General features: G+C 34.6%; 1 protein-coding gene across 3 annotated transcripts in view; it reads right to left on the reverse strand.

Moving 5' to 3' along the window:
- Nucleotides 1-12,500, reverse strand: part of arhgap9 (Rho GTPase activating protein 9) — a 35,196-nt gene that overhangs the window by 13,208 nt on the left and 9,488 nt on the right. For 2 of the 3 annotated variants that reach the window (XM_059559594.1, XM_059559592.1), the window contains exons 2-9: nt 10,633-11,064; nt 9,243-9,514; nt 6,169-6,396; nt 4,581-4,655; nt 2,682-2,738; nt 1,510-1,668; nt 135-203; nt 1-40 (exon numbers count right to left, since the gene is read on the reverse strand). The exon at nt 1-40 is cut by the window's left edge and continues 22 nt beyond it. In XM_059559594.1, coding sequence (XP_059415577.1) covers nt 1-40; nt 135-203; nt 1,510-1,668; nt 2,682-2,738; nt 4,581-4,655; nt 6,169-6,396; nt 9,243-9,514; nt 10,633-10,987 — 1,255 coding nt within the window. In that variant the 5' untranslated portion in view covers nt 10,988-11,064. The remainder of the gene's footprint in view (nt 41-134; nt 204-1,509; nt 1,669-2,681; nt 2,739-4,580; nt 4,656-6,168; nt 6,397-9,242; nt 9,515-10,632; nt 11,065-12,500) is intronic. The other variant, XM_059559593.1, reaches the window with a different exon arrangement.

Consider the following 12,500-nt stretch of genomic DNA (forward strand, 5'->3'; position numbering starts at 1 on the left):
CTATCTTGGTTTTGTTGAGCAGACCGGCCTTTTCCAGTTCCTGTCATGACACAACCGGTCAGTGTGTGTGTGTGTGTGTGTATTTTTCATCAGTATTGTAGCTTCATGTGTTAGTGGTGTTGTGTGTTTCTCACCGGTGTGACTCCTTCACTGTCTGGTGAGCTCCCAGATGAAGAAGGTTCTGTCACCAGTCTGTAATCTGACTGTAGAGAGGAGAAGAAATGTAGAAATATGATCAAGACGTCATAATCTGCAGTAATATTGTGCCAAATGAAGTCTAACATGTTCTAATATTCATCATAATTTAGTTTATCTTGACCCTTTCCTCATCCTCTGTCACCATTAAAACATTTATTTCATGAAAAAGCAAATGCAATGAAACAAATGAATAAAAAGTAAACAATAATTAAAAATACTACTGTAGCTTCCTTTTTAGTTTGTAAAAACGAGTTTGCTTTGGGTCAAAGGTTTAGCTGGTAGATGTTGTAAATGCATCACCTGACTGCAATTTTTTTGCATGCATATTAACCACAAATATTTAATTATATTACAGAAGTTTCAGAAGTCATTCATTCTTTACTGAAGACTGTTAAAACTGTGAAATAACTTATTATTATATATTGATTTATTAATTTATGTATTCATTTATTTTTATATTTTTGCCACCATCATGGTACCTGATAACCTTAATAAGTCAGAGTAGACATTGGCTATTAAAAAGAACAGCATACATAAAATATACACAAAATCCTAAAATTCATACCACATTCTCATAGTTAATCATTTGCGATGAATGTAAAAAAAAAGTTTTTTTATTTATTTATTGATAAATATTCATAAACAATTTAATTAGTTATTTATTTATTTTAACCACACTCTTATAGTTAATATTTTGGAATAAATGTACAAATATTTTTTTGTTTTTATTTATAAATATTAATAGACAATGTATTTTATTTATTTATTTAACCACATTCTTATAGCTAATATTTTGGAATACATGTAAATATTTATATTTATTTATTTATTATGTATTAATAAAATTTATTTAAGTTAAATTAAGTTATTAAAAAGAAAAGAAAACAGGAAATATACACAAAATCTGAAAAAAAAAATTATAATTTTTTTTTATTAGCTAATATTTTGGAATAAATGTAAAAATTATGTATTTATTTATTTATTTATTCATTCATTAATCAATTTAACCACATTCTTACAGTTTATATTTTGCAATAAGTATCACAATTCATTATTTCTTATTTTATTTTAATTAAGTTTAGTTTAGTGTTTATTTTATTTTAGTGTTTTTTCTTTGTTTTTTTTGTCTGCTGCCTTCCAGCCAATCAGGATTGCAGCTCCTGAGTAATTATGGCAATTACAGATCAGGTGACTGACTCAATCAAAGATGGCACACAGGTGTTATACTTCAACAGGTGAGCTGCTGCTATTGAGACAAATGGGAATAAAGGTGTGAGCATGTGTGAAACAAACCCTGAAATGCAGTTTCACCTTGCCGTTTGCAGAAGCTCTCTGTAAGGGCAGGAACATGGAGTGGGAGTGGCTCACACGTGCCACGCCCCCTGCTAAGGCAGAGTTCCTGCGATGGGCGTCGTCAAACTTGCTGGAGGCGGAGCTAAGAACGTCAGATGACGCAGCGTGCTGCATGCTCTGCCACGGGACGATATCAGGTTAGCTTCACTCAATTCAATCCAATTACATTAGATTCAATCCAGTCACATTACAACCGCTTCACTTCATTTCAGTAATGTTGGGTTTAATGTGTTTATCCTCCAATCCCTCAACTCAATTAGCAGACTCCGTTACAGGTCAAAAGCAGCTTAACAGACAGATTGTACCCCCAGTGAGGCGTGTGACTGTGATTCCTCCATATGCTGTGGATTAGACCGGGATCACACGCACACGGCCCAAAAACGAGCACAAATACAGGGACACGGAAAGATAGAGGCAATGCATTTCTGTTACGAGCTTTTTAGCAAAACACAAGGTGAAATTAAAGGCAGCATGAACTTTGATGACTGATGGTCTGAACAGAAAATAAATAATAAAATATACACCAAAGCCGAAAATAATGACTACATTGTATGGTAGATATTTTGGAAAAAATGTAAAAATCACTGAGATCTGAATAAATTTAAAGTGTAATAAAAAAAAAAAAATCTAACTGTATTGGTTGTTTTTGAAAAAGTGCAATATAATCAAACGATCGGATTACATTAATGTTATAAATTGAGATTCACAATAAATATTTTAATCGTTTATTAGGTATTTTGATGCACAATACATTAAATATTTTAACTGCTACTGTGTAAAAGGTAAAAAAGCACCTTAAGTGTTTGCAAACCAAAATGTTATTGCACTTTTGTTCATATAGCAGTACTTTTAAATGAAAAAGTGCAGAATGCACTATTTTTGAATGCATTGTTGAATTTTGCACATGACAATGTGATTAATTGTGAACAATCATGCGATTAATAAACAAAAAATAATAATTGCACAGCATTACATTAAATACATTGTTAGTGTAAACACAAAGTACTATTGGTTGTTTTGATATTGCATTAAGAAGACAAGGATTTAATATTTATTTAATCCTGGAAAATGGTAGAACTAAGTGAAACTGGAAGATGGATGGATAGATAGATAGATAGATAGATGGGTACCTGACTCAGCTGCCAGCCATTGGCATCATGGGTAATGTAGGAGAGGTCAGGCGAGAGCTGAAAGAGAAGGTGAACCGGTTGATTTGAGAAAGTTTACAGATGACAGTCAATGGAAGAGAATAGCAGAACAGCTGTAAATTAGACCATAAGTGGGATGCAAAACCGTTTACCAAAGCTCTCCGAATCGCCAAATCAATTCAAAACACACTAACACTCACTTCAGAAACAATCAGAGCAATAAACGCTTTTAACATGCTTTTGTTCCTAATGAGGACGCATTAAATATAACAATGCTATCTGTGTGGATAGAAGTTCTGTCAGATGTGAAACTCTGCGTTTCTTCCTCTTTAAGGATGACTTACAGAGCCGCAGATCTCCCGTAATCCAGCGAGAGCCATGTTTAATCCAGCGTCTTCATAAAGTCACCGGCTCATCTATCTATCAGCTCAATGCGAACTCAACTTCCTCTTCACAGGAGGAAGACCCCAGCTTCGAACCGTTTGCGTCGATAAGGAAGTTGAGTCGAGATGGGTGTGAAAGTCAAATTCACACTCGCATGAAAAGAGCTCTTCTTTAACAGACAGACTCATTCATCTCTGGCTTCATTCACACAGTTCTGCTCAAACACGCTTCTGTTACGAACCAGACTCGCTCCAAAAGCTCTTGAATGCAGATATACTATCATTTATATGCCATTAAATCCTTCAGGACACAATAGCAAGTCTTGATGTTTACTGTCTTCATCTGGTTTGTCATTATCGTTACAGGCAAGTTCGAGAAGTGGATTGACTTCGGTTTAGCCGTTCACACTGAAGCTGAAATTTACAGTGAGTTTGCTTGCTGTATAAACCGATCTAGTCATAAACTAGACATTTGATATGAACCGCATCAATGACTAATGATCAATCCAATCTCTCAAAGCTGAGAATAGGAGCAACTGTACGGACAGAAAGAATAAAACTATATACAATTAAATCTTTCAGGACTCAATAGATATAGACACGATCTGTTTTATCTGCTTCTGTCTGCTACAGTGTTATTTTTGTGTTATGTTACTGTTATAGAATTTATCAATATTTTTAATTCCGTTTAATTTTATTTTACATTCATTTATTTAAATGGAAATATATTTTAAAATATTAAATTTTACATGTTTTTTTATAAAACTTTTTTTTTTAATAATATTTCATATAAATATGAATATTTGTTTGTTTTATTTTTATACAAATTTATTAAATGTTTACAATTTTGCAATAATTCTTTTAGATTTAAATCTTTTTTTTTTATGAAATGTTTACAATTTTGCAATATAAATTTAGATTCTAATAATTTATTTAAATCTCTTAATTTTTTTTTTTGTAATTTTTTTTACATGCTTTTTTCATTTATTTATTTGTCCTTTTAGTACTTCAACTTAATCTTATTTTATATCAGTTAGTTGCCAATGTCACATTCAATTTAAAGTTTTTCATCAAATACCTTTCATCTAATACTAATACTTTTATTTTAAGCTTTTTCAATTCATGAAAATGATAGTTAATAATTTAAGTTAATAATAATAACACTGGTCTGCTGTTGTATGAAAATAGATCAGTACGATTGTCAATCCCAAAAATCTGTTTGTAGAGATTTAATAAGAGAGTGTAATCCCTTTTTTAATTTGGACGTGTTTCCTCTTCTAATCCGTGACATGAGCAGATTCTCCCACAACGGCCACAACAATCTGTGCGACTGAGTTTCCAGTGTCTCTAAAGCTCTTTGTTCATATAATCTCTGCGTTTGTCTATTCGTTATGGACTTCCTTTTGACAGTAGATCGTTAGATGATCTACATTCATACGGCACAACATCACACACACATACACACACACACACACACACACACACACACAGTCTGTACCCTGTGCATTGAGCTGCTTCCTGAGTTCTTTAATGGGAGTGACAGGTGTCTGATGTCACGCTGAACTGCCCCAACCTAAAAACACACCAGACAGACAGAGAGAGAGAGAGAGGTGCATGTGCATTAGAAGATGCATTCATATATAAACCGAGTGACTCCGTATGAATGAGTCATTGAATCGTTCTCTCAACCGATTTGTTCAAACGGCTAATTCATTCAGATATAAACCAAGTGACTCCGTATGAATGAGTCATTGAATCGTTCTCTCAACCGATTTGTTCAAACGGCTAATTCATTCATATATAAACCGAGTGACTCCGTATGAATGAGTCATTGAATCGTTCTCTCAACAGATTTGTTCAAACGGCTAATTCATTCAGATATAAACCGAGTGACTCCGTATGAATGAGTCATTGAACCGTTCTCTCAACAGATTTGTTCAAACGGCTAATTCATTCAGATATAAACCGAGTGACTCCGTATGAATGAGTCATTGAACCGTTCTCAACCGATTTGTTCAAACGGCTAATTCATTCAGATATAAACCAAGTGACTCCGTATGAATGAGTCATTGAACCGTTCTCAACCGATTTGTTCAAACGGCTAATTCATTCAGATATAAACCAAGTGACTCCGTATGAATGAGTCATTGAACCGTTCTCAACCGATTTGTTCAAACGGCTAATTCATTCAGATATAAACCAAGTGACTCCGTATGAATGAGTCATTGAACCGTTCTCAACCGATTTGTTCAAACGGCTTATTCATTTAAATATAAACCAAGTGACTCTGTATGAATGAGTCATTGAACCGTTCTCAACCGATTTGTTCAAACGGCTAATTCATTCAGATATAAACCAAGTGACTCCGTATGAATGAGTCATTGAACCGTTCTCAACCGATTTGTTCAAACGGCTTATTCATTCAGATATAAACCAAGTGACTCCGTATGAATGAGTCATTGAATCGTTCTCAACCGATTTGTTCAAACGGCTAATTCATTCAGATATAAACCAAGTGACTCCGTATGAATGAGTCATTGAATCGTTCTCAACCGATTTGTTCAAACGGCTAATTCATTCAGATATAAACCAAGTGACTCCGTATGAATGAGTCATTGAATCGTTCTCAACCGATTTGTTCAAACGGCTAATTCATTTAAATATAAAGCAAGTGACTCTGTATGAATAAGTCACTGAATCTCTGACTCTCTCGATTAGCTCAAAACGACTCATTCAGTAAAGAATCACTGCTGTGTGTTCATCAGAGATGCTCGACAGATCTTCTGTGGCTTTGGAAACATTGAGCAAAAACAGACAATACTGTGAGCCATATTAACTTGTTTATTGAACTTTGTATAAAATTAATATCACATTTGCAATCATGCAGATGTTGGGTAAAAACAGCTGGTGTGATATTGCTAAACTCCTATCATAGAAATATAAGAGAGTCATTTATTTTTTGTCCTCATATCTTGAAATTTAGGCTCATATAAATTAATTCTAACAGGCTTCATCACACAGACACATGATTGGATGTCTCTGATTGGTCAACAGTCGTTAGTTCTGGAATCTGATTGGCCGCTCACCTTGTTTTGGTGGGCGTGGCTCTCGCGGGCTCTGCGTGGAGGTTTCCACGAGCGTTCCTCGGTCACGGTGTTGACGTAGTAAAAGCGTCCGGTGCCGGGGTCACGGTACTGCTCCCACAGCTGCAGTGTCTGCAGGGGTCGTTGACCCGGCAACGGCTTGGGAGGCTCCGCCCACCGCTTCCCCTGCTCTGACAGAGAACTCTGGGAAATGTAGGCGGATGATGAAATCTGAGGAGAGAAACATTTGAGGGATTAGACAGAAATATGGTGCACATTTTACTAGGAATGCAACACACATTTTTATTATAACATTTAATTCTATTTTAATACTTTTATTTTGGAATTTTATTTTAATATTTTCAGTTTCCATTTTAATTTGAGTAATTTTGTGTGCTAAATTTTTTAACTTTCGTTTTAACATCCGTTAAAGTTTATAATTATATCACTTAGTATTATTTAGTATCCTTTCATTTCTATTTTGTTTTTGTGTAATATATTTTTACTTTTTATGTAAAGTACTAAAATTATTATTATTTTTTTAGTTTTCTTATTTCAGTTGTAGTTTGAGTTATTTTAGCACTTGAACAATAAGTTCAGTTTTCTCATTTCTAATTTTTAAGCTGTTCAAGCAGTTTTAAATCCTCAAAATATTTTTAACAGTTTGTTTCTTTTTCAGTTTAAAATTTTCCACTTTATATTTTTTTTTATTAAAAAAAAAAAAAAATTGTTCCAGTTTTAGATTTGATAATTTTTTAACTTCAACTTATTTTCAGTTTTCTTATTTAAATTTTCTTTAGTTTTTCATATTTTATATCGAATTTCAGCTTTAGCAACAATTATTCTGAATATAGTACACACTATAGTAATTTTAGTACTTCAACTTATTTTTCATCGAATATTTTAATTTATTTCATCTTTATCAAGTTTTAGTTAAAAAGATCAATCTCAGATTGAGTTCAACCTCAACGCTGATGTAATTCTGCTTTTAAATCATTGTTTTGTTTCAGCATCACTCACAGGATTTAAACCCTGTTTAAAAAGCAATTCCTGCATTACTTTTCAGTTCATGCGTTCTGATGCAATCCTCTTAGCGTGTTTCTGATTTGTGTATGAGACCAATTAATGCGTATGCAAGATTATCCAGGTTTAAATGTGGACAGAGCTGAACTGAAGAGTGCATTTTAGGACTAAAAGGGAGCATTGTGTGCCAGTGTGGTTACAGACGTTCAGGCACTAAGTAAGAAAACTGCTTGAAGCCACAACTGTCAAGAGGAAGTGGCCTAAAACACAGACATGCATGACAATATGAATAACACACCGAGAGAGAGAGAAGGAATAAAAACCATTAGAAGCCACCGAACAATAAAACAGCTGAATGCAAAAGGTTTGCTGATGTCACTAAGTGTACTTTGGAGTGCACCTAAGAGCTCTGACTGGATTAGGGTGCGTTTATGTGCTGTAATCTGAGGTGAGAACGCTGTGGATCTGGATTATATAACTCATCTCTGTGATGCCATATGGCCACGCGAGCGTCATGCCACAGACAAACAGCAGATGTCTCTCTCTCTGACATTGGTTCGAAGCTCAAAGGTTGGTGCCATGCTGCAGTAAAAAAACGGTTAAAAAAAGAAGTTTAAACGTTTTCCACTCTGTGTGTATCTGAGCGTTTAAGAGCACGTCACATTGGAAGCATAGCTTTATTACTCTAAAACACAGAAATTAGACACTGAGAATTAATAGAGTTAAACTAATGCATGAGACATATCAAATAAGAGTCAGAGATTTTTATTAAGATATAAGTGAAATTCTTTTTAATGCAACAGTTTGTTTTACCTTTAGACGATCTGAAAAATCTTTTGCACATGTATAGCAGGCTTTTATTTCTCATATAGTCTGATATAATGAGAATATAATAGAATACATTTAAATGATTAAAGATTAATTCTTTAGAAAGCTCTGTCTCACCAAAAAACAACTAATCGACTTTTTTATTCTCAGAATTCACTGTTCTGAATCGAAAATCCTATTATTTACGTAATTCATGAATGAATGTGACGAGACAAAACATATTTGGCATGTAACTGAATGTGTGCATATTTAGAAATAGTTTTAACTAGAATTTGAATAAGTAATGTATTCAGTAAATAAATAAAAACGTCTGATGCTTTCAGCTTTAAACCACAGGAAAGAATTAAAAACCGTTTCTTATTGGAAGTTTGTTTCTGCCACTGAATAAAAATAAACATAGTTTAAATTAAACATGAGAGTGTGTGTTTATTTTGTATGCATATTGCCAATGAAACAGGAAAATTTTACCAGAAAATACTATTTCAATCTTTATACTTGTTTATTTTAATGTTACTTGCCATTTCTTTGTAATCATTTCTAAAATTTACTAGCAACTTTTTAGTAAACATTGATTATATATTCATCAATATATATTTGTACTGATATATTTATCAATAAATAAAAAATTTTAACCAATTGAATATCGCTTGTATATTCACAGATGGCAATATTTTAACCAATCATACTTTTTTTTTTTTTTTTTTTTTTTTTAACCGAATAAAATATCTGCTGATTCTGATCGATCTGAATAAATGCATTTTGAAAATGAACATATTTTCAACATTTTATTTTTAGTTTGCATACTATATCTCACTTAACATTCATTTACTAATAACTGAAAAAAAAATTAAAAAATGATTTAAATAAGTAAATTTTTTAAATATGATTTAAAAAAACATATATGCATGCATTTAAAAAAAAAAACAATTCAATAATTAAAAGAAACACACTAAATGTTGAAGTAGAAAGACAGAAATGATCATTTCTTGTGCACCATAAATCTTTGTTTTATTTACACTTTACTTCATGAATCAGAGCGTTTGGCAAGAAATGAGTATCTTGTGACCTGGATGTGTCTGTAATCCCTGATTATTGTGTTTAAAGACACGAGGGAAGCAGAAACACAGTCAAACAGTCAGAGAGAAAGGGGAAAGGACTCATTAGTGTAATAACGAGAGATTATAAGCATCAGTTGTAATGATAGAATGATTCTCAGGCGACGTTACCTGGATGTGTGTCTGCGTGTGTCTGCGTGTGGCTGTGTTCATGTCCCACTGGCTGTAGGATTTGCTCGGGTCTGGGTCCTGGTACGGGTTCTGGGGCAGGCTGCTGGAGCTCTGGCTGCGGGCGATCGGGACGCTGGGAACCGAGAGGTGACCCGAGGGCACAGCGGAGGAACCGGAGAGGGGTAACGTCGGGAAACGTCCTCTATGGTTGTCCATCAAGGCACTGTTGCAGCTGAGATTCTCCATGGAACGACAGAACTGCTTATCAGGCACTGAGAGGAACCACAGACAAAACAGGCGAGAGAGACCTTAAAGAGACAGGTCATCCAGAAATCAAACGGGAAAAAGGATCTCTACCTTTGATTAAACCGAAATACAAACTTAAAATATCAGGACGACGGATTAGACCTTAAAGAGACAGTTCACCAAAAAAATACAATAAAAAAAAAATAAAAATTCATCTTTCCTCTTGTACTCAAAATATGTGTTCTTTTACGATGCATTTCTTGAGAGAATTTTTGAGAAACACTAATACTGTAGTAATATTAATACTGTAATTTCTGTAGCACATTATAATCATTGCAATATTTATGACACTGCTTAAGGAAAGAATTGTTTGTATTTGTACAATTACATTTATACATTAAAATATAAAATATTTGCACACTGATATTTACTTTTAAATCATTAAATACATTTTATACTTGCGTACATTTTATATTTATAATATTAAAATATTTTTATGTTTATATATATATTTTTTTTAAAGTCATAATTTAAACTTTATATTGGCAGCAAAATAATTAATAGATTGCAGTCCTAGTGAAATAAACCACTTTTATGTTGCTGATTAATGACAGAATTGTCATTTTTGGATGATTTTTGAGTATACGTGTAATATTTATGTTGCCAAATCATAAATATATATATATATATATATAAACTACCATTTAAAGCTTTGAGGACTTATATGATTTATTCATCAAGGATGCATTAAATTGCCGAAAAGTGACAGTAAAGGCATTTATACTGTTCTAAAATCTCAACTAAATGCTGTTCTTTTGAACTTTCTGTTCATCTGTGAATCCTGAAAAATAAAATGCATCACGGTTTCTACAAAAACATTAATGTTTCAACATTGCTAATAATCAGAAATGTTTCTTGAGCAGTAAATCATCATATTAGAATGATTTCTGAAGATCATGGGACACTGAAGACTGGAGGAATTCAGAGCAATAGATTACACTTTAACAGATATTCACAGCTTTTACATTCTGATTATATTTCACAGTTTTTCTGATAAAATAAATGCATCCTCAGTGGCATCCTCAGACTTCTTTTAAAAGCTTGAATGGTGGTGGATTTGTAAAAGCAAGTGCACGAGATCTACCCGAGCCGTGTGTTTGCGTACAGGGTGTGAGGGAGCCTCGTGGGATCATCTTGAAGCTCTCTGATGCTGATTGGCTGGAGGGCAGCGAGGGGCGGAACTGGCTGACCGGCAGCTCAATGACGTACGTCGCTGGCACATATATGGGTTTGACCTTTGCTCCGACCCCGATCCTCCGCGCCTGCCACCAGTCTGCGTTGGTCTTCTTCAGCAGCAGAAAGCGCTCGCCCTCGTGTATGGAGACCAGACGGCCGTCGGTGGCACGGTACGAGTAATCATACTGAGCTTCTAGAACCACAGTACTGCCCAGCCTGGACCCCGGGACCACGGTTCCACGGCGCCAGCTTCCCGACAGCATGGTTCCTCTCAGAGACACACGGAGGATGATCGCTGGACACAGACACCGCTGGAGCGAGACGACACGAGCGTCATGATCTGAAACAGAAACGCTTGTTACAATCGTGATATAATATTCACAGAAATGTAGCATTGCATCAGTGTCTCAGCAGTGAATAAGAGCTGATAAAAACATCACAATAATCCACAGCACTCCAGTTCATCAGTGAACATCTGGAGAAGACAAAAGATGAAACACATCCAGCATTAAGATGATTTTAACTCAAATACTTTTTCAAGAACAAAGAACTCAAAGAACACTTTTTCACTGGAGGAAGTGTTATTATGGATTATAGACTCTATGTGTTTGAGTTAAAAACGTCTTAATGCTGGATTTGTTTCAGCTTTTGTCTTCTCCAGATGTTCACTGATGGACTGGAGTGCTGTGGATTATTGTGATGTTTTTATCAGACTCTCATTCTGACGGCACCCATTCACTGCAGAGCATCCATTGATGAGACACTGATGCAATGCTACATTTCTACAAACCTGATGAAGAAACAAACTCATCCTGATCTGGGATGAACTGAGGAGGAGCACATTTACAGTAAATTTGCATTTTTGCTGAACTATTCCTTTAATAATACAATTTAATTGACTGGATATGAAATGCAGCTCATAAAAAAACTGTGGAAATTAATGCAATTTGTACTTAAATTTTGGAATAAGCAATTGTTTATCTATTAACAAAAATTATTGGTAGATTTTAAAACTGACACAAGGCTTAACAAACACTTGAGGATTAATCAGATCATACTGTCATTAAACTACACAGAAGATCAAACACTGCAGTTTGTGAGATGTTAACTGTGAAAAGCTAAGAATTAAATAAACACAAACAAAAACAATGTCAAACATGCTGACATATTAATATTGCATTGAAATATTAGCCTAGAATCTTTAATATTTTACGTCTGATAAAAACTGATTTATAACAATAGTCCTATAATCAGCGAGAATCCATTATCTGCTCTGCGCTCTGGAGAGAACTGCTCACTGAGCTTCTGTCGAGTGCTCAAACATGACATCACTTCCTCTGGTTCTCACAGCTGATGCTAATGAGTGAGTGTTAATGCGGTGCTGACATCAGAGGTGTGTGAACTGATAGCTGACGGACCGAGAGACCACACGCTGTACGCTAGCAACACAGAAAGACTTTTAACTCAAACATTCAGTGTGTGTGTGTGTGTGTGTGTGTGCGTGTGTGCATGCATGCGTGTGTGTGTGTGTGTGTGTGTGTGTGTGTGTGTGTCATATCAGGACTCAACTCTGTATAATGACATGGGTATGACACAGGTATTACAAGGAGAGGGTGACTTATGAGGACATAACCCATGTCCCCATTTTTCAAAACGCTTATAAATCATACAGAATGAGTTTTTTTGAGAAAGTAAAAATGCACAAAGTTTCCTGTGAGGGTTAGGGTTAGGTGTAGTGTTGGTGTAGGGTCATAGAATATACAGTTTGTACAGTAT

The sequence above is a fragment of the Carassius carassius genome, chromosome 10 (assembly GCF_963082965.1).
Source record: "Carassius carassius chromosome 10, fCarCar2.1, whole genome shotgun sequence".
NCBI classification, from domain to species: Eukaryota; Metazoa; Chordata; class Actinopteri; order Cypriniformes; family Cyprinidae; genus Carassius; species Carassius carassius.